The sequence below is a fragment of the Acomys minous genome, assembly GCF_964271855.1.
Source record: "Acomys minous genome assembly, chromosome: 14".
Lineage (NCBI taxonomy): Eukaryota > Metazoa > Chordata > Mammalia > Rodentia > Muridae > Acomys > Acomys minous.
Genome location: NC_140496.1, coordinates 61,722,713 through 61,745,484, shown reverse-complemented (window position 1 = coordinate 61,745,484; position 22,772 = coordinate 61,722,713). Strand labels below are relative to the sequence as shown.

The window sequence follows — 22,772 nt, the reverse complement described above, 5'->3', positions numbered from 1 at the left end:
ATCTAGTATTTTTTAAAGTTTTATTTAAAACTTTGCTGAATCTAAAAGTTCAGCAAGGATCCTCCCATGTACATATCTGGGTATCTCTAGATAGCCTAGATAAATCACACTTTTCCTTCTGTACCATTCCCCAGGTGATGTCTGTCCACTCTGGCTTGCCTTTAGCAAGAGTATTTCTAGATTGTTTTAGCTAGAAACGACCTGAGTTCTGAGTCCACCTACTGACTCCCACCCGTCCTTCTTTTTGGCTAAACATTCCAGTTCGCTGTTGGCTGTAATTGGAGTTGAGCCCAGCTTCTGTCCTCTGTTGTAGCATTTCATTGCAATGATCTCTATGCCTGGGAGATAGTCTTGACTACACTATACCTCACTATGCTTTAACAAGTATTGAATAACTTCCTTTAGCAGCTATGGGGTTGTGGCCCGGATAGGATCAGATTCATCATTGGACCCCTGGACCTCTCACCCAGGTCTCCCAAATGTACACCTTTGAAGGCTTTGTCTTCATTCCTGACTGATTGATCGGGGATCCAATGGTGTGTCAGACTAGTGGACCATTGCTCTGGACAGACATCCATTGGAGCTGCTAAGGAGAGATTTTGATTCTTGAGGTTCTGAGTGTGGTTTCTGAACTGGGCAGAGTGCCACACTTTTTATCAGGGGCACCTGCTCTGCTAGAGGTCTTCCTGGGCCTCTTTGCTGAGTAGGGATTGTTTCCTGACTCTTTGGTGTAGATATTCTTTGTACTCTGTAGAGTTTCTGTTTTCTTGATTGGATTCTGTTTTTCCTACAGGAACTTCTCTGTTCTTACAGGGAATGTTCTGCTCACTCTGTCCACTTCATAATTATTGGGAATTTATTGTCCTATTTGGGGGGAACTTAAGGTCTCTTTGTGCTGGTTCTTGTTACGATCGCTCCTTTCCCATTGTTACTTCTCTTTCTCTTCTTAACCAGTCCACTTGAGTCTTTTGATAAGTCTCTTTGAAAAAATCCCCCTTCTGCATCTGTCCATCCACCTCTGCCAGACCATATCTCATTTTATCTACTTTACTTTCAGACCACTTATCCTCCATTGGGGACTCTCCAGGGACTAATAGACCCCCAAATAGTAACCGTGTGGTCTGAAAAACACTGCATGGAAGTACTATTTTATCTGTACTTGGATGGCCTTTGGTGATACCCAGATAGCTCCTAGGTGTTTCTGTAACCTCCCTAAGGTTGATTATATGTTATGGCAAAATAATTTCTTAAATTTTTAATTAGAATATATTGATTGTACACAATAGGTTTTATTATAGCATTTTATGTAAGTATTTGAGCAGATTCACTCCCTAATTCATTTGTCCTCTTATCCCTCTACAACTCCCACTAATCCTCTTTCTAAGTAGCCTACTTCTGTTCTTATGCCTTTTTTTTTTTGACCCAGTGAGTTTCATTAGGGCTGTTAACATGGGCACCTTATCAGTGGCTACAACACTGAAGAAAAATGTCTCTCTATCCCCCAACAACCATTAACAGTCCATAAATCCTCAGAGAGGGGCCCCAAGCTTGACAGTCTCCTCCACAGATATCTGTGTTTCACCTTGTCCGTCAGGAGTATGTTCCCTGTGCTGAAACTGCATAGAGCCAAACCGTATGTAGACTATGAAACTGCTGCTGCAGAATGACAGCGTTCACTTGTCCTTCCATGTCTTGTGCCCTGTTACTGCTTCTTTGTCACTTGTGGGTTGGAACTTTGACAAGTTAAAGGAGAGTTATTTAAACCCAGCCACTGTAACACTGTAACACGTGATCTAATAATCAACACGGCTATTAAATCATTAAGGTGTTCAGCATATACAATGTGGATATACTAGAAAAAAAGGATGATTTATGTCCTGAATGGATAGTATGAGGTTTTTATCTCAGAAATCAAAATGGCACACAATTTCAACTTAGGAATTGTTTACTTTCGTGTTTTTCCATGTAACATTTTTATGTATCATTGACCTCAGGTGATTGAAACTTCAGGAAGCAAGCTGTGGGTAAGACAGATGTACTATGTTTGTATATAGGTATCTTTCTGTCTTTGTTTTTTAGCAACAATTTGGATAAAAGTGTAAAATATAGAAAATAAGGATTTTGGGAGGCAGAGGCAGGAGGATCTCTGTGTATTTAAGGCCAGCCTGATCTACATAGTGAATTTCAGGCCAACCAGGGCTACAGCAAGACTTTGTCTCAAAAAAAGTAAATAAGCGAGTTTATGTTAGTGTTTTACTGATTTCAGACTGAAATCTTCAAATGAAAGCTGTAATTACTCTGTTTGCATTTGTTTAAATAGTAGTTTGTATGTGTTAGATATGAATGTTAAGTATCTTTGAAAGTTTTCTGTTTTTGTATATGTACATGTGTGCATATGCGAGAGTACACAACATGAATGTTTATTAAGAGGCCAGAAGTTGACGTTAGGGGTCTTCTTAGGTTCTTTACCTTATTTTTTTGTGCCAGGGTGTCTCACTGAACCTGGAGATCTGCCTTGGCTGACCTGGCTGGCCAGCGTGCTCTTGGGGTCTCCCTGCCCCTGCTTCCCCCTGAGAAGCTTACAGATACGTGCAGCTGCACCTGTCTTTCACACTGGGGCCGGAGAAGCAGACTCAGATCCTCATACAGTGATCCTGCAGCAGCTCCTTCAGCTCCTGAGCCACAGCTAGCTCTGGGATGCTTGTCTAGCTCCAGAACAGGGAGAGGTGGGTGTGTGTGTGTGTGTGTGTGTGTGTGTGTGTGTGTGTGTGTGTGTGTGTGTGTGTGTGTGTGTGTGTGTGTGTGTGTGTGTGTGTGTGTGTGTGTGTGTGTGTGTGTGTGTGTGTGTGTGTGTGTGTGTGTGTGTGTGTGTGTGTGTGTGTGTGTGTGTGTGTGTGTGTGTGTGTGTGTGTGTGTGTGTGTGTGTGTGTGTGTGTGTGTGTGTGTGTGTGTGTGTGTGTGTGTGTGTGTGTGTGTGTGTGTGTGTGTGTGTGTGTGTGTGTGTGTGTGTGTGTGTGTGTGTGTGTGTGTGTGTGTGTGTGTGTGTGTGTGTGTGTGTGTGTGTGTGTGTGTGTGTGTGTGTGTGTGTGTGTGTGTGTGTGTGTGTGTGTGTGTGTGTGTGTGTGTGTGTGTGTGTGTGTGTGTGTGTGTGTGTGTGTGTGTGTGTGTGTGTGTGTGTGTGTGTGTGTGTGTGTGTGTGTGTGTGTGTGTGTGTGTGTGTGTGTGTGTGTGTGTGTGTGTGTGTGTGTGTGTGTGTGTGTGTGTGTGTGTGTGTGTGTGTGTGTGTGTGTGTGTGTGTGTGTGTGTGTGTGTGTGTGTGTGTGTGTGTGTGTGTGTGTGTGTGTGTGTGTGTGTGTGTGTGTGTGTGTGTGTGTGTGTGTGTGTGTGTGTGTGTGTGTGTGTGTGTGTGTGTGTGTGTGTGTGTGTGTGTGTGTGTGTGTGTGTGTGTGTGTGTGTGTGTGTGTGTGTGTGTGTGTGTGTGTGTGTGTGTGTGTGTGTGTGTGTGTGTGTGTGTGTGTGTGTGTGTGTGTGTGTGTGTGTGTGTGTGTGTGTGTGTGTGTGTGTGTGTGTGTGTGTGTGTGTGTGTGTGTGTGTGTGTGTGTGTGTGTGTGTGTGTGTGTGTGTGTGTGTGTGTGTGTGTGTGTGTGTGTGTGTGTGTGTGTGTGTGTGTGTGTGTGTGTGTGTGTGTGTGTGTGTGTGTGTGTGTGTGTGTGTGTGTGTGTGTGTGTGTGTGTGTGTGTGTGTGTGTGTGTGTGTGTGTGTGTGTGTGTGTGTGTGTGTGTGTGTGTGTGTGTGTGTGTGTGTGTGTGTGTGTGTGTGTGTGTGTGTGTGTGTGTGTGTGTGTGTGTGTGTGTGTGTGTGTGTGTGTGTGTGTGTGTGTGTGTGTGTGTGTGTGTGTGTGTGTGTGTGTGTGTGTGTGTGTGTGTGTGTGTGTGTGTGTGTGTGTGTGTGTGTGTGTGTGTGTGTGTGTGTGTGTGTGTGTGTGTGTGTGTGTGTGTGTGTGTGTGTGTGTGTGTGTGTGTGTGTGTGTGTGTGTGTGTGTGTGTGTGTGTGTGTGTGTGTGTGTGTGTGTGTGTGTGTGTGTGTGTGTGTGTGTGTGTGTGTGTGTGTGTGTGTGTGTGTGTGTGTGTGTGTGTGTGTGTGTGTGTGTGTGTGTGTGTGTGTGTGTGTGTGTGTGTGTGTGTGTGTGTGTGTGTGTGTGTGTGTGTGTGTGTGTGTGTGTGTGTGTGTGTGTGTGTGTGTGTGTGTGTGTGTGTGTGTGTGTGTGTGTGTGTGTGTGTGTGTGTGTGTGTGTGTGTGTGTGTGTGTGTGTGTGTGTGTGTGTGTGTGTGTGTGTGTGTGTGTGTGTGTGTGTGTGTGTGTGTGTGTGTGTGTGTGTGTGTGTGTGTGTGTGTGTGTGTGTGTGTGTGTGTGTGTGTGTGTGTGTGTGTGTGTGTGTGTGTGTGTGTGTGTGTGTGTGTGTGTGTGTGTGTGTGTGTGTGTGTGTGTGTGTGTGTGTGTGTGTGTGTGTGTGTGTGTGTGTGTGTGTGTGTGTGTGTGTGTGTGTGTGTGTGTGTGTTTTTTGCCCTGGCTGTCCCAGAACAGGGAGAGGTGTGTGTGTGTGTGTGTGTGTGTGTGTGTGTTGCCCTGGCTGTCCCAGAACAGGGAGAGGTGTGTGTGTGTGTGTGTGTGTGTGTGTGTGTGTGTTGCCCTGGCTGTCCTAGAACTCACTCTGTAGACCAGGCTGGCCTTGAACTCAGAGATCCGCCTGCCGCTGCCTCCTAAATGCTGGGTTTAAAGGCATGTGCCACCACTGCCCGGCTGCATTACAATTCTTAACAACAAATTTACAGTTATGAAGTAGCAACATAAATAATGTTGTAGTTGGGGGGTCACCATAACATGAGGAACTTGTATTAAAGGGTCACAACATTAGGAAGGTTGAAAAACCACTGCTCCAGATGATGTTGCCAAATTAATGTATAAAATTATTTTATTTAAAGGAATTCTTTTAAAATTATCTCAAGAAAAAAAAAAAGAAGGAAGGAAGAAAAGAAAAGAGCTAGGTGGTGGTGACACAGACCTTTAATCCCAGCACTCGGGAGACAGAGGCAGGTGAATGAGTTCAGATAGCAGAGCTATACAAAGCCTGTCTAAAAAAAACAAAGTGCCAAAACTAAACAACCCCCCAAAAAAACTCTCAGAAACATAGAAACATAGCTATGCCTGAATAAGATTAGTGTAATATTGTTGGCTTGTTAAAACAGCTGTCTTGTCAGAATTGTCAACATTGACTGGGACGCAGACATCTCACTCTGTCTGGGTTTCTGCTCAGCTTGCTATCTTCGCTAGGTGTTTGGACTGTGGAGCTATAGTTCAACCTGTGAGCAGAATGAACATGAAAATGAGTTATTTGTTGCTCATCAAGTAAGAATAGAAAAGAAGAAAGAAGAAAGAAAGTAGTATGTTTAATTTTGTAGATGTCCTGTGATACCACTCTCAGCCTGCAATTCTTTTCCCTGACACAGCATATGTAGGCCAGCTTTCCTCCTGCCCGAGCCTCCTGAGTGCTGGGATGAACAGCCAGGCACTTTCATATTTAGTTTCCTGTAATATTTTTGACTCCTGCCTTTCTTTGCAGATAATGGTGTTTAACTTTATTAATGTCCCAGGAGATTTTCTATAAGAACCTAAGTTACAATTAAGCACATGTGGGCTGGAGAGATGGCTCAGTGATTAAGAGCACTGGCTGCTCTTCCAGAGGTCCTGAGTTCAATTCCCAGCAACCACATGGTGGCTCACAACCATCTGTAATGGGATCTGATTTCCTCACCTGGTGTGCATGAAGACAGAGTACTCACATATAAAATAAATAAATCTTAAAAAAAAAAAGTTAAGCACAAGTAAGTCAGGCAAATCTAAGTAAAATAAGTTTATGAATGAACTTTTCAGTAATACTTGTTTTTATGTGTCTATGTAAAACAACTAAGCTATACTACTAAATGAAATGGTGAAATATATTAACTGAATCAGTTGATCGTTTCAAAGTATAATAAAATTTGAGACATTGTTAAATATTTTCAAATGTATCTACTTTAGATGGCTTAAATTTTATAGGAAACAAAATATATTTGAGTCTGGTAGTGAGTATGTTCTGGGCTATAGTGAAAAACTGTACTATAACCATATGCTTACAGAAAAAAAAATTAAATAATTATTTATTCACTTTAAATCCCAATTGTAACCCCCTCCCTCCTCTTTTCCCAGTCCCACCCTCTTTCCCTATTCCCGTAACCCCTCTCCCCTCCCCAAGAAGAGGAGCCTCCCCCATCAGCCCCCATCCCAGCACGTCAAGTCTCATCAGGACTGAGCAATCCTCTACCACAGTGGCCTGTTATGGCAGCCCCACCAGGGGAAAGGGAACACAAAGCATGCAAGAAAGTCCTTGTCAGAGACAGCCCCCATTCCCTTCCTAGGGCACCCACATGACGACCAAGCTGCCTATTGGGCACATATGTGTAAGGGGCCTAGGTCCAGTCCATGCATGGTCCTTGGTTGGTGTTTAAGTCTTTAAAAGCCATCCCCCCACCATCCCCCACCTCAGGTTAGTTGGCTCTGTTGGTCTTCTTGTGAAGCTCCTGTTCCCTCGGGGTCCTTCTATCTTTCCTCCCAGTCTGTTGCTGGGTGGGGCTTGTCAGAGGACAGCTGTGCTAGGCTTCCCTGTCTACCCCAGGTGGCCACCAAGGGCTTCCAGGGCAGGGATGGGGTGGGTCTCTCTGCTGCTAGGTTTGCTGTTGTGATCCTGGGCCCACTGGAATGCAGGTAGGGATGAGGTCCGTCCAGTAGATGGAGGGTGCAGGGAGCTGAGCTTAGCTCACCACTGCTGTGTTTGCCCAGTGGCCTGGTGCAAGCAGTGGGGGGCTCATAGAGATCTCACTTGTCTTCCCTAGGTGACTACTGAGGGCCTCCAGGGCAAGGATGGGGCACTGGACCCAGAATGGGGTACTCAGGAGACTTGCACTTGCAGAGATTTTTAAATGCTACGTTCTAAGTTTAAATTTGATCATCTTAAGATGCTGATATATGACAATTTACTTTTTGTGTTTGCTTTAAAATGTCTTAAGTATTCTTCAAACTTATAAGAACTGTTTTTAGTGTTCCATATGTATGGATGTTCACCTGCATGTATATCTGCACCGTGTACATGTCTGCTGTCCAAGGAGAAGATGATATTGATCGCCTGGAACTCAAGATGGTTGTGAGCTATCAAGTGGGTGTTGGAAACTGAACCTGAGTCCTCTCCAAGAGCAACAAGTGCTCTTAACCTCTGAGCCATTTCTTCAGCCCTGAGTGGGAAGTTTTTACAGGCCATGCTTGGGTGCAGTGAACACATTAGTCTATTCTGCACACGTTCAGTGGTGGAAACTGGGATGTGGCTGCTGCTAACTATAAAGACAGGCTAGGAGGCATAATCTAGTCATGTGCTCAGCAGGAAGAAAGATACAAGCACGATTGTAAAGGGGTGGGGAGAGCCTCTCTGGTGTCAGTGGAGGCATGAAGAGGCTTGGCTCTCTCAGAGTTGGAGTTACAGGTGGTCATGAGCAGCCATGGGAATGCTGGGGATCTAATCTGGGCTCTTTGAGAGCTGGGATTAAGGGTGTGTGCCATCATGCCTGGCTCTAAGTCTTGATGCTGAAATTGTAACTTATTCTGGTGTGCCACCATGCCTTGCTCTAGTTTTGTTTTTGTTTTGTTTTGTTTTTAACTTTCTAGTTTTCATCATAAATTAAGGTTACTCAGATGCTAATTAATGTATGTAAATTAATAGGAACAATAGTAACAGCAGTTCTGTTTACAGTGTCAACTAATCCTAAAAGCAACAATGCTGTATACAAGGAGAGAGGAATATATTTTTGTAAGAAAGGATACAAAGTACAAGATATTTCTTATTTTTAAGTGTTTTTATTTAAAATTATTCTTTTACATTTTGTGTGTATAGGTGTGTGGGTGTGTAGAACAGGGGACAGACAATTTGTGGGGGACCATTTCTCTCCCACCATGTGTGTCAATGCAAGTCATCAAGCTTGGCAGGAGATACCTTTACCCACTGAGCATCTCACTGGCCCCCAAGATAACATTTGTAAAGTTGAGGGGAAAAAAGAATAAAACGATTGAATAGGTATTAGAAAGTTAGGAAGAGTCTCATGTGGTCAAGCTGGCTGAATTGAATCAATTTATTCTAATAGTTTTGAAAAAGAGTATTAATAGTAATTATTCTCCTCTTCTGTTAAATTATATTTTCTTTTATTAAAAATGGTTTTCTTTTTTAAAATTTTATTAATTTATTCAGATTACTACTTAATTGTTATGCCATCACTTGTATCCTCCTCTTCCTCCCCCTCCCAATTTCACCCTATTCCCCTCCCCTAGGTCTATGACTGAGGGGGACCTCCTCCCCCACAAAAATGGTTTTCTTAGGTCCATCTGTCATCTGTTGATTTGTTTTGTGTGTTCTGACTCTTCCCTTGTCTTTCTCTCCCACCTTCAAGATTGGATAGATTGTAGGATTTATAAGTGCTAAGTATATTCTGTAGCACTGAGCCAGCCACACCTCCAGCCCTCATTTCTTTTTCTTAATAACTATAATTGACCAGGCAGGCCTAAAAACCCATATATATGTATTCATGTACACACATACACACACACACACACACACACACACACACACACACATATATATCCCTCCCTTTTTAGACCTCCGACCCCAACTAAAAAATCATATGTGTCAGTGTATATCTGGGATTGCAATTTTGAGGCTGGCCTGGGTAGTATAGTAACTCTGTCTCCAAACAAACAACAGTATAGTCCTCCCACAAACAAACAAACAAACAAACATGTATGTATTTCATTCCATTGCAATGGCTCTTTACCTGTCTTTAATTTAAAATGGTTCTCTTGTCCTTCAGTCTGTTTTGATGTTTTTAATAATACTAACATATTATGGCTATTTGTCTAAATTTGTTATAATTAGATGAACATTTTTAGACTTATTCATGTATTTTATGTATATGAATGCTCTGTCTTTATGCATATCAGAAGAGAGAATCAGATCACATTATAGATGGTTGTGAGCCACCATGTGGTGCTGGGACTTGAACTCAGGACCTCTAGAAGAGCAGACTGTGCTTTTAACAGCTGAGCCATCTCTCTAGATCAGATGAACATTTTTTGACAGGTAAATGCATCAATGTGTAGCAAGATTATACTGAAGAAACTACAACAAAGCTAAAATAAAAGTTCTTTTCCTGGTTTTCTTTCTGCAGTGTTCTGAACACAAGCAGTTTGCTCTGCGATTGTCATTTGAAGTGGTTACTTCAGTGGCTGGTGGATAACAACTTTCATCATTCTGTGAATGTAAGCTGTGCACATCCTGAATGGTTAGCAGGGCAAAGCATCCTGAGTGTGGACCTCAAAGATTTTGTCTGTGGTTTGTATTTCTGCTTTTAAATTTTGAATTTCTCTTAACTGTTATAACAACAAAAGGAAAGGGATGAAACAATAACAACAACAGAACCTGAAATGGTGCTCGGCCAGCACACCTGTGTCCTTGTGTTGCCCTCCAAACCCGTCTCAGTGATTACTTAATACAGGCTACATTTTGTGGTTTTGGGCTTAGTGTTTCATAAAATTATTTCTCTCCCCCCCCCCCCCCCCTCTCTTCGTCTTAACACAAGGACCTTCTCAATGCTGCTTTCTCATTGGCTTTGAGTGATCATTTTCAGTGGCAGTGTGAATGTCTGCCTTAATTTGAGAGGAATTATTAACTCTAGGATACATAACAGACTTCTGAATCAATATGTTTTTTTTTTCATCTGGAGACAGTATATTCTGAAAAAAATTGAAAAAACATTAGTTTATGTGGCCATCAGCAATGTTGTAATTATAAAAGTGTAATAGTATTTGTTTATAATGACCAATTTCATTATTTGGATGTAGTTTCCTGGTAAAAGGACAGACAATTTGGGATAGTCAGTTCTCTATTTCCATCATGAGAGTTCAAGAGAACAAACTCATGTCATTAGGCTTTATGGCAAATTCTTTTATCCACTGAGCCATTTCACTGGCCTTAATGGAATTTCTTTTTTCTTTTTTAATATTAATCTATTTTTATTTCATGTATATAGGTGCTTTGCATGCATGTCTATGCACTGTGTTTGTGTAGTGCCCAAGGAGGTCAAAAGAGGGCTTTGGCTCCTCTGGAACTAGAGTTGCAAAAGGTTGTAACTTCTGATGTGCAAGGAACTAAACCTGGGTCCTTTGCAAGAATAGCCCATGCTCTTAACTGTACTTGAGCCCCTTTATGCAATTTCTTAAGACTCAAAGTGGTCAGGCAATGGTGGCACATACTTTTAATCCCAGCACTCAGGAGGCAGAGGCAGGCAGATCTCTTAGTTTGAGGCCAGCCTGGTCTAAGAGTGATTTCCAGGACAGCGAAAGCTACACAGCGGAACTTTGTCTTGAAATGAAACAAGAAAGACTTAAAGTGGCAGCAAATCTTTGAGACAGAAGAGATAGTCATAGATGGTATGTCCTGAATATAATAATTTTTTGAGTTTTTCAAGACCAATTTCTCTGTGTACCCTTGGCTATCCTGGAACTCTCTTCTCTGTAGATCAGGCTAGCCTCAAACTCACAGAGATCTGCCTGACTCTGCCTCCCAAGTGTTGGGATTAAAGGCCTGCACTACTACCAACTGTATAGCTTTCTTTCTCAACTTGGGAAATTTTTCTTTTATACTTAAATCTTTACAATGGTTTGAATTCTGCTTACACACATTCCCTTTTGGCTTACTTTTAAAAGTTTGTTTGTTTATTATTTATTTATTATGTATACAGTGCTCTGCCTGCATGTACACCTGCAGGCCAGAAGAGGGCACCAGATCACATTATAGATGGTTGTGAGCCACCACGCGGTTGCTGGGAATTGAACTCAGGACTTTTGGAAGAACAGGTGGTACTCTTAACCATTGAGCCATCTCTCTAGCCCCTTGACTTACTTTTAAATGTAAGGCATACTGTGTTTTCTTTTCTTTTTTTTTTTTTTACTTTATTAATTTATTCTTGTTACATCTCAATGGTTATCCCATCCCTTGTATCCTCCCATTCTTCCCTCCCTCCCATTTTCCCCTTATTCCCCTCCCCTATGACTGTTCCTGAGGGGGATTACCTCCCCCTGTATATGTTCATAGGGTATCAAGTCTCTTCTTGGTTCATTTATTTTTGAGACAAGATCTCACTATGTAGCCCTGGCTGGCCTAAAATTGACTATGCAGACCAGACCAGGTTGGCTTGGAACTCAAGAGATCTGCCTGCCTCTGTCTCCCAAGTGCTGGGATTAATGGTGTGTGCTATCACTCTGGCTCATAATATATGTTTTATACTATTTCAGTTACATCTTTAAAGGCACAGTAGAATGTTACCTAGTCAATATACTGGTTCATAATTTTTATAGTAGCCTCTCTCTATTTATGAATCCATAGTGCAGTAGCCACTTTTCTAATGCCTGGTCAATTCTAATCTGTTTTTCACTTGTATATATATCCTGTTTGTAGCTTCACTGTTTTTGTTTTCTCGTTTATCTAGTTTACAGCCTGATTGAAGCCCCCTCGCTTCTCTCCACCCAGTCTCATTCTCATGCCCCTTCCTCCATCCCTCCTCCTTCTCCTCAAGGGGAGGCTCCCCCTGGCTACCAACCCACCTGCCACCTTAAGTTGTAGCAGGACTAAGCACATCCTTTCCCACTGAGGCCAGACTGTGGGAATAGGATCCAAAGGCAGGCAACAGAGTCAGAGACACCCTCTTCTCCAGTTGTTAGGGGACCCACATGATGACCAAGCTGCACATCTGCTACATGTGTGTAGGGAACCTAGGTCCAGCCCATGCAAGCTCTTTGATTCATGGTTCAGTCTCTGTGAGCTCGCATGGGCCCAGGTTAATTTACTCTGTAGGTCTTCTTGTGTTGTCCTTTACCCCTCTGCTTCCCTCTATCCTTCCCTTCAGTCTTCCACAAGACTCTCCTAGCTCTGCCTGTTGTTTGGCTGTGGGTCTCTGCATCTGTTTCCATCAACTGCTGGATGATGCCTCTCAGAAGACAGTTATGCTGGGCTCCTGTCTGCAAGCAAAGCCGAACATCATTAATAGTGTCAAGAGTTGGCTTTCCTATGGGGAGGGTCTCAAGTTGGCCATTCCTTCAATCTCTGCTCCGTCTTTATCCCTACACTTCTTGTAGGCAGGACAAATTTTGGGTAGAAGGTTTTATGGGTGGGTGGATGCCCCCCTCCCTCCACTGGAAGTCCCACCTAGCTATAGGAGGTGATGACTTCAGGCTCCATATCCCCTGCTGCTAGAGGCTCATCTAGGGTCCCCCCATTCCCATCTCCATCCCAACAACCCCCATCCTCCAGTTCCTATCCCAGAAATGTCCCCTGCCAAGTATTCTTCACTATTATAATGTTGAAGCCATGTACAAAGTACTTTCAAGTAGTCTTGAAAAGAGTAGGTTTATCTTCTCATTTTCTGTGTTATACAGAAAGGATAGGGATTATTATAAACATTTTGCATATGTATCATATATGGGACGTAAATATCATTATGTATAATGTATATTTATATGTGGGATGACAGAATTAGAACTTAACCTTGAAATTCTTATTTAAGGTTTCTGTCCATCCCTACTCCCACATTGGTATTGCTTAGGAGATGCAAGAGTCCTCAGGGATGGTGGGAAGAGCTCTGGGTGCAGACGTCCAGAACCTGAGGGCCAGCCCACCTGCCACTGCCTGATGCTTTTGAGCAGACTGTTTGAATTCTGGAATTCATTTTCCTCAGCTTTAAGTAAGAGTTTTGATTCTAGCTCTGGAGTCTCCTTCAACATTAACATAGCCCCTGTGAATGAAACTTACGGTGTTATAGTTTTTGCTTTAAAATCAGGTCAGAAATAAAATTAAGTAACTGACTTGGCCACTGTTGGATTTATTTCCTTTAGATGATTTTCTGAAGCCTCAGATAAGGACACATCCTGAAAGCACAGTTGCGTTAAGAGGTGTTAATGTGACGCTGACGTGCACTGCTGTGAGCAGCAGTGATTCACCCATGTCTACTGTATGGCGCAAGGACAATGAGATCCTGTATGATGTGGATATTGAGAACTTCGTTCGCTATCGGCAGCAGGCTGGAGAAGCTCTGGAGTATACTAGTGTCTTGCACCTCTTCAGTGTGAACTTCACCGATGAAGGGAAATACCAGTGTATTGTTACTAATCACTTTGGTTCTAATTATTCTCAGAAAGCCAGACTGACTGTGAATGGTAAGGAATTGTGGCACTTGACTTTTAAAATATGTTATTTATTTATTTATTTATTTATTTATTTATTTATTTATTTATATATTTTTAGAATATACAGCATGCCTGTGTGGCCAAGCTGATGGGCAAAAGTACTTTGAAGTATTTTTTATATCTAAATTATAAATCACTTGACCAAGAAAATTAGGTCATGCCCCACATTTGGAGGGAGCTCTTAGTGTTAATTTCTCTTGGTTGTGGCACATGGAAGGGGTGAACTTTTGGGTTACCCCCCTTCCCCTCTGCCCTAGGAGATAGTTTACTTCATTTCTGTTTGATGGTCACAGTTTCTTTCCAAAACCACAATTCTCTGAAAACTGTGATTTCCTCCCCCCTCTAATATTGTTACCGTGTCCTCTAGGACTTCATATCTTTGGGTCCAGTGGTCTCTATAGCTCTCTGGATATAGTGAAAATAAAGCTTTCCTAGTGGTTGTAAAACAACTTTTCTAAAGCACCTTGGTCTATCTGTTGTGTATGAGATTGAATAACTACTGCGTTTTAGGCTGCATACAACCGAAAGATGTACTTGTGCCCTGCTCCTGTGTTTTGTTTTTTTTTTTTAATTTCTAGAATTTTTAAAATTCTTATTTAACTTTAATTTATGTGCATTGGTTTCAGATCTTGGAGTTACAGACAGTTTTGAGCTGCCATGTGGGTGCTGGGAATTGAACCTGGGTCCTTTGGAAGAGCAGGCATTGTTCTTAACCACTGAGCCATCTCTCCAGCCCCCTCTAGAATTTTTTTTAAGATTTGATTTTATTATTTTATGTGCATGAGTTTTCCTTCATGTATGTCTGTACCACATGCATGACTAGTATCCACAAAGGCCTGAAGAGACATTGATCTTCTAAGACTAGAATAAACAGTTGTAAGCTGCCAATGGGTGCTGAGAATTGATCCCGAGGCCTGCAACAGCAGTAAGTGCGCCTAACCGCTGAGACAGCTCTCCAGCTCCACACCCTCTCCTGTGTTTCTTAAATGAGATTTTTAGAGCATAATTTTCTTTTTGACAGAATTCTCTTGGTGTCTGTTGATATTAGATTGGGAAGTGTCATTTGTCTCTCTTAAGTGAAAGAATAATATTAAATAACCACGTTCTAAACTGGCATTCAGAGAAGTTTTTGGCTTTGATTTCCTTCTTCCCATCAGCATGGTCAAATGGGCAGGGCATATATTTTAGAAATACTGTGTTGCTGTGCTCCACAGACCGAGAGGCTGGTGGGAAAGATGGTCTCAAATGCTGTGCTCTGGGAAAGATGGTCTCAAATGCTGTGCTCTTGGTCAGTCCAAAGAATATGGTTTCTCAAAGAATTGGAGCATTTTACATTAGAATTCTGCCTGCTAGATTATCAGATTTGTGTGTTTGCATGCTTTCCTTTTGCCTACTTTGTCTGTACTGTGTTTGGAACAGAGATGCCGTCTTTTCTGAAAACTCCGATGGATCTCACTATTCGCACTGGTGCCATGGCGAGATTAGAATGTGCTGCCGAGGGGCACCCTGCACCTCAGATTTCCTGGCAAAAGGACGGTGGTACTGACTTTCCTGCAGCCCGAGAAAGACGCATGCATGTCATGCCTGAGGATGATGTCTTCTTCATTGCCAATGTGAAGATAGAAGACATGGGAATCTACAGCTGCATGGCACAGAATATAGCAGGAGGCCTCTCAGCAAATGCCTCGCTCACCGTATTAGGTATGTGTACTTTGTTAGGACCCCTGCTTTACTGGAGCCTTAGACTTAACCCATGGCCTTGAAAGGCAAGAAAAACAATTTGGAAGTTTTGGATATGGGGTTCCCCCTCACACCTAGACAGGGTTTCTCTGTGTAACCCTGGCTGTCATGGAACTCACTCTGTAGACCAGGCTGGCCCCAAACTCACAGAGATCTGCCTGCCTCTGCCTCCTAGGTGCTGAGATTAAAGATGTGTGCCACCATAGCCAGGCTTTCAGTGCTATAGAGGGTTGTGTCAGCTGAGGGTATTCTTAGGTCAAATGACCTAAACGTTGGAACATGCTCAGGGCACAGTCTTTATGTCAAATTTCAGATCCCTTTGTTCTTTTATGTTTTCTCTGTAATGTTTTAATTTGTATATTGTTGGGTTTTTTGTTTGTTTGTTGTTTTTAACTGTTCAGTGAGTTTGTATTGGGAGTTCTGTCTTTCCTAGGAGGATCCCAATCATTTGATACAGCCACATATAAAGCCCACGAAAGTTTATCTTTTCTCTAATTTAAAAAATTAATATAAAAATGAATCCTCTTTTGGTTAGATTTTCTATCTAACCAGATAATCTTAATATTAGTACTTTAAAAAATTTTTTTTCTCCATGATTGGCATCGTGGTACACTCTTATAATCTCAGTATATTCATGAGGCACACACACACAGGGGCAGGAGGATTACAGCAAGTTCAAGGGCAGTGAGTTTTAGGTCATCTGGGGCTACATAGCAAGAATATATCTCTCAAAAGTTAGAAAAGAAAAAAAGTGCTTTCCTGGAAAATTTTCATGACTAGTATTTTGTTTTTATTCATTTTTGTTTTTTGAGACAGGGTCTCACATAGCAGGGTTGGACTTGAAACTGCCTCCACCTCCCTCTGCTTTCCAAGTGCTGGGATTATGGGTGTGTGCCACCATGTTTCTTTTTGTAACTCAAATCCAAGGCAAATTAATGCTGTCTAGACCTCTGTTTTCTTAGGTATAAGAGTTTTGTGGGGTTTTCTCTTCTTTATCCTCCTTTTCTTTCTCTTTTTCCTCCTCTCCTTCCCTCTCTACTTCTTCCTCCTCCTCCTTCTTTCTTCCTCTTCTTTTTAAAAATATTTTATTTTTATTTTATTTTATTTTATTTTTAAGATAAGATCACTCTCACTCTGTAACCCAGAGGTCTGGAGACCTCATGTGTTAGCAACTCTGACTTGGCTGTCAAAACCTTTCAAATAAGTTTGTTAACTTGGAGCCTGAGGGAGAAGGATCCAGAGCTGTAGGTCAGCTTGGGTTGTATAGTTGAGCGCCTGCCTCAGAAGCAGCGAGACCCCAGCATGCACTTGGGGCTCTGCCTGGCTCGTACCCTGGCCCTCTTTCTTTATTTTTGAGGCAAGGTCTTGCTGAGTTGCCCAGGTAGCTGTAAACTTGTGCTCCTTTTGCTTTGGATTCCTGAGTAGAGTAGATGGAATTACAGCCATGCATCCCCACAGCCAGTTCACATTTAGATTGTGTGTTTTTAAAACATTAACTGTTAACTCTTTTTAAATTACACATTTCATCATACTTTTAGTACTTTAATTCTATAGGGTTTAGGGTATACATTTCCTAACATAGTAATTTTAATCATTTTCCATTAGAGACACCCTCATTTATGAGACCTCTGGAGGACAAGACTGTCACCCGAGGTGAAACGGCAGTATTGCAGTGCATAGCTGGAGGGAGTCCTGCTCCTCGCCTCAATTGGACCAAAGATGATGGGCCACTCCTAGTAACAGAACGACACTTCTTTGCTGCAGCCAATCAGCTTCTCATCATTGTAGATGCTGGGCTAGAAGATGCTGGAAAATATACCTGCATTATGTCTAATACTCTTGGGACAGAACGGGGACATATTTACTTAAATGTCATTTCATCCCCCAACTGTGACTCTTCTCAGAGTAGCATTGGGCATGAAGACGATGGTTGGACCACAGTTGGCATTGTCATCATTGTTGTGGTCTGCTGTGTTGTGGGGACCTCTTTGGTTTGGGTCATTGTTATTTACCACATGAGAAGGAAAAATGAAGACTACAGTATCACAAACACAGGTAAGTGGTACCCAAAGGACACATGGCGTGTTCTAAGGAATGTAGGATTTAGTAGAAAATTAAAAAACTGGAGTACTGTGACTGGTTACTTGATAGGAGATGTCAGGAAGTTTTTCTGCAAAATACCCAGCTTTCTTGAGATAACAGAGCCTATCTGGGGAAATAGTTTTAAGAATTTGTATAGACTGTATATGCGTCTCCCTAAATTTAGCTTTTAGAATTTTATTACCATATATTTTCTTTTCTTTCTTGCTTTCTTTTTTTTTTTTTTTTTGGAGACAGGGTTTCTTTGTGTACCCCTGGCTATCCGCACTTGTTCTGTAGACTAACCTGGTTTTAAACTCAGATAGATACCTTCCATCTGCCTCCAAAGCACTAGGATTAAAGACATCTGTCACCATTCCCAGCTTGTTCTTGAGAGGATCTCAGTGTGTAGCCCTGGAACTTACAAACTGGCCCTGAGTTTGCAGTGATCCTCTGCCTCCAACTCCTGTGTGTTGGATTACAGGTGTGGTGAGCCATGCCTAGCTGGGTTCTGTTCTGTTTTGTTTTGCACCTTATTTCTTTAGAGCCTATGGTTCATTTCTGCCATAGTTTTGTTGTAAGGAAGAGTCAAACTCTTGTTAGTGAGTTGGTCTTTACTCCATTCACCCAGAGATCTGTAAGAGAAGGGATCCAGGTAGAGGGATTGTGAAAGTGTAGCTGTAGATAAGATTTTCACCTTTAGGTTTTTTTCTCTTTTGGTAGCCCCCTTACCCCCAGCCCTTTGTCAGTGATTCTGGGCACTGAACCCACAGCCTGTACATGTTAGGCAAGTACTTTACCACTTTGCTGCACGTATGTCAAGTAATTCTTCTAAAATGAAACTCTGAGAAGAACTTTAGTTTAAAAAAAAATATGGGAAGGGAATTATGAAGAGCTATTGGGGTCTCAAGTCCGCCGTTTTCTAGGCCAGTGTCAAAGGGAACACATTATAAATTGCCTTCTGATGTTGACTTCAACTGCCTGAGTTTGAGAGTTACAGATGTCTCTTTACAGAGGAGCTTAATTTGCCTGCAGACATTCCCAGCTATTTGTCTTCCCAAGGAACACTGTCTGAACCTCAGGAAGGCTACAGCAACTCTGAGGCAGGCAGTCATCAGCAACTTATGCCTCCTGCCAATGGATACATACACAAAGGCACCGACGGTACGCACTTAATGTTCATAGTTACAATTTCTGCTTGCTTTATTGGGTTTATTGTTCGGTATATATAGTTTCCTCATTAGCCTAAGTCAATATCTTAAGATAAATCACTTAGAACATTTAACTTTGCAAAATAGAATGAAAATTGAGTGTAGTCTTAACCAGAGAAGAAGGCTATCTTACAGAAAGAAACACATCAGCCTTAAACAGGGATTGAAGGACATAGCTGAGATTCCTGGATCTCTATCATGACAAGAAAATGATGTTCTGGAAACTCAGTGTTTCTCACCTTTTAGAGAGGAGCATCATAGAGATAACACCCAGAAGCATTTGGCCCTCCTGCTGACAGGTAGATACTAAGTAACATTTAAAGGGCAAAATGACTCTCAACCTATAAGGAGAACTTCAGAGGGCTATAAAATGTCCTCTAATAAAGGGAATAGGACCTCCTTTGCCCATCTCTCCTCACAACCTCACTTCTGTAGAAAGTGAGACACAGGAGGATGGATTTGACTAGGGATAGTTTGAGCAGCTACTGCGACTTAACTCCTTGACTTAGAAAAGTAACTTGGGCTCTCATGTCATGGTAATGCCTTATTTGCTTTAGTTTGCTGAAGCCGCACATGTATCTCAGACAGAGGTTCAGGCCTGTCATGGGTCCCTTGGTTGGAGTTTAGTCTTTCCAGGCTAGACAGAGATTTAACATTAGAATTGAAGAGCACGAGTTCTGAAGCCGAGTGCTTAGGGTTAAGTTTCAGCTTTTCCTCCCATCACAACTATCTGTGACGTGGAAAGGAGACGTGCATCTACTTCATGGGGGTGTAAATGAGGAATAAATGAGCTAATTTGCATAAAGACCTTGGAGTTTCACCTGGTATATAAAGTAAGTGTGCAGTAAATGTTACAGCTGCTGAAGAAAGTTGATTATTCTGAAACTATTCCTTAACAGAAAAGCATTTGGATTCTTTCCCTGTTGTTACTAGGTGGCACTGCTACCCGAGTGATCTGTTCAGATTGTTATGACAATGCCAACATCTACTCGAGGACCAGAGAATACTGTCCATACACCTTTATTGCTGAGGAGGATGTTTTAGATCAGACACTCTCAAGCCTCATGGTCCAGATGCCCAAAGAGACATTTTTGTCGCATCCTCCCCAAGATGCTGCTAATCTGGAGAGTTTGATACCATCAGCAGAGAGAGACCTGTCTGCCTTTCCCACCAACCACGAGAGGATGAACGAGAACCTTCCCTTCTCACAGATGAGCAGTGGTAATGTAATGCTTTTGTTCTGTTTTGAGCTTTTGATTTCACTTGCATGTGATCTGCCCTTCTGTTGTATGGGTACCACACTCATTTAACAGGCAATAAACAAACCAGTGTACTATGGCAACTAGAGGTCTTAGATTTTCTCCCATCTTCCTTTAAGTAATGGGGATTTGAAGTGCTAAAAATAGAGCATGAGAAACCTAAAAATATTTTGTTTGGTTGTTCTTCTGTCAGGCAAACAATCTCAGCTTCATACCCCAACCCCACCCCCAGGACATAAAACACTGCTCTTTCTGGACCATGATGGGAACTAGTCTCAAGCTGCTCATCAGCTGTCCTTTCCTCTCAGAGGAGGAACCTGGGGGAGTGAACAGGGCACAGGGCAAACGTTACAGGTTACAGAGGAAGATAAAGTATAGAGTTGCTTCCAGGGATGGTTCTGACAGCAATAAATGATCTGACACGAGACTGAAGATGTGCTCTGTGAGAGACCAGTTCTAAAGATTTTTCAAGAGGTATAGGTTAGAAAAGAGCACTGTCACTGAAAGTCTCTTAGCTTTACATTTAGTATCATGAAAGAACAAAAGTACAATACATCTTTTAACCTGTTCCATGTCTTCATTTTGAGTCTGGTTTAAGTAAAGAGATGAGCAAATGACAGTGCTAGGGTGCATTGTCCATTCTTTGCCTAGAGTACTCTAATTAATTTTACTCAGTGTGTGCTGGGGTTTATTAGCATTACCTTAAGAACTTGTTAGGTGTGCAGTTTTATTCTCACTCTAGACCTAGTGAATCTAAATCCAAATTTTAATAGGGTCCAAAGATTATTTGTATACTTTTTTTTTTTTTAATGACAGTGTCATACTCAAATTCACTAGCAACCCTCCTACCTCAGCCTTCCAACTGCTGAGATACCAGGCAAATGCTGGGGTTATGGGCATGATCCACTTCACTTGGCTTGTATTAATTTTGGGTTTGTTTTATGTGTGATGTGTGTATGCATGTATGTGCTTGCAGGCACATTCATGAGCCGTCAGACACATGCATGGGGAGAGCAAAGGAGAATGTATAGAGTCATTCTCTATTGCTTTTCACCCTGTTTGTTGAGACAGAGTCACTTTGTAAGCCTGAAGATTGCTGTTAAGGAAGACTGACTGGCTAGCAAGCACCTGGGATGATCTTGTCACTGCTCCTCAGTGCTGGAGCTACAGTCATACATGACCTTGCTTGGCTTTTTATGAGTGCTGGCAATTTGAACTCAGCTCCTCTTGCTTTTACAACAAGCCCTCTACTATCAAACCATATCCTCAACCACAACATGCATATTAAATCTTGAGAAATCAGCCAGGCAGAGGCAGATGGATTATTGTGAGTTCAAGGCTAGCCTGGTCTACAAAGCAAGTCCAGGACAGCCAAGGCTACACAGAGAAACCCTGTCTCAAAACCAACTAAACAAACAAACAAACAAACAAAAATCTTGAGAAATCATGACCTAGCTTATATTCTAGGTGAATTTTGCTTTTATTTGTGAGTTTGTTTCCAGAATGTTAGACTAGCTTTTCCCAAAGTATGCTCTGCCCCAACCCCATGTGTTTATCATCTTTTCAGTTCTTTAACTATACCTGAACCCAGGTTCAGTTCCCAGCATCAATATGGTGGCTCACAGCCATCTATAACTTATAGTTCCTGGGGAGATTTAATGCCCTCTTCTGACTTCTACTGATGCCAGGCACATGTGGTACACAGACACACTGGCAAACCACATAAAATAAAAATAATTTTAAATATATTTAAAGAAGTAGCAGCTATATTAAACCAGTGATTATTATCTGTATGTCATGAAACGGTCACTACAATGTCTTTTTTTATTCCTTTTCCATGTGTCTAGAATTTTGTACTCTGCTTTGATCTTAGTTAGGGTTTCTGTTACTGTAGTGAAACACCAGGACCAAAACAAGTTGGGGAAGACAGTTTTTCTCTGCTTACACTTCCATATAGTAGTTCATCATCAACAGCAGTGACCTGGAGGAGCAGCTATGCAGAAGGGGTGCTGCCTCCAGCCCTCAGCCTGCTTTCTTATAGCACCCAGGACCCACCAACCAAATGGGCCCTCTCCCCATCAATTACTAATTAAGAAATGCCTCACAGGCTTGCTTATAGCCTAATCTTTTTTTTCAATCTTTTATTTTTAAACTTTTTATTGGTTCTTTGTGAGTTTCACATCATGTATCCCAGTTCCACTCATTTCCCTGCCCCCTTGTGTCCATCTTTTGCCCTTGCAACCTCTCCTGCAAAATAACACACACACACACACACACACACACACACACACACACACACACACGGCGGGCTGGTGGGGTGGCTCAGCGCTTAAGAACACTGGCTGCTCTTCCTTAGGTCCTGAGTTCAATTCCCAGCAACCACATGGTGGCTCATGACCTCTTCTGGCATATACATATACATGCAGACAGAGTGCTCCTATATTTAAAAAATTAAAAAAAGAATGTGTACACAACAAACAAAACAGAAGACCTCAAAGCATAGAAAACGTCTCATCATGGACGCTGTGGTTTGTCATAGTTCCACAATCTATCCCTCTGTCCACACATCTTCACTTAGAAATGTTCGTTGCAGTGAGTCAGATCTCTAGCTTCTGTGACGTCATCAATATTGGATCCTCACTGTGTCTCCTCCCCGTTATTGCCCCGTGTCATGGAGATCCTGCAGCTTTGGATCTGCAGGACCAGTCCTTTCACATGCTCTAGCAGTTTATAGATGTGTAGATTTTGGGGTAGGCCAACTTAAAGGCCCTGGATCTGGGCCTGGGTGGTAGCTGAGCTGGTCAGCCCGCCAGCTGTCCTGTACCTGCACCACCAGGCCGCGCTCTCCAGCACTGTTCCAGCTAGGCCACCCAATGCTGCCATTGGCAGGAGGCAGGGTCAGCACTTCTGCTCTCATGTCCTTGGGGCCAGCTCATTCCTGTCCACACCTCCAGAGCCAGCTCCCCTGTACTGCCCAGTTACGGCATAGGGCCCCCTCTCTCCAAGTGCTGCAGCAGGCAAGCTGCACCCTCGGAGGTTAGCTCCCCTATGCTTTCACCATCAGGGCCAGCTCCACTGTGTTGCCCAGGTAAGGTGCAGGGCCGATCTC

General features: G+C 42.4%; 1 protein-coding gene across 2 annotated transcripts in view; it reads left to right on the top strand.

The window, feature by feature from the left end:
* LRIG2 (leucine rich repeats and immunoglobulin like domains 2) overlaps window positions 1-22,772 on the top strand; it is a 58,664-nt gene that overhangs the window by 30,000 nt on the left and 5,892 nt on the right. Inside the window, exons 12-17 of one of the 2 annotated variants that reach the window (XM_084755371.1) lie at window positions 9,303-9,466; window positions 13,024-13,344; window positions 14,794-15,075; window positions 16,720-17,169; window positions 18,229-18,357; window positions 19,338-19,625. In XM_084755371.1, coding sequence (XP_084611497.1) covers window positions 9,303-9,466; window positions 13,024-13,344; window positions 14,794-15,075; window positions 16,720-17,169; window positions 18,229-18,357; window positions 19,338-19,625 — 1,634 coding nt within the window. Of the gene's footprint in view, window positions 1-9,302; window positions 9,467-13,023; window positions 13,345-14,793; window positions 15,076-16,719; window positions 17,170-18,207; window positions 18,358-19,337; window positions 19,626-22,772 lie in introns of both variants that reach the window. The other variant, XM_084755370.1, reaches the window with a different exon arrangement.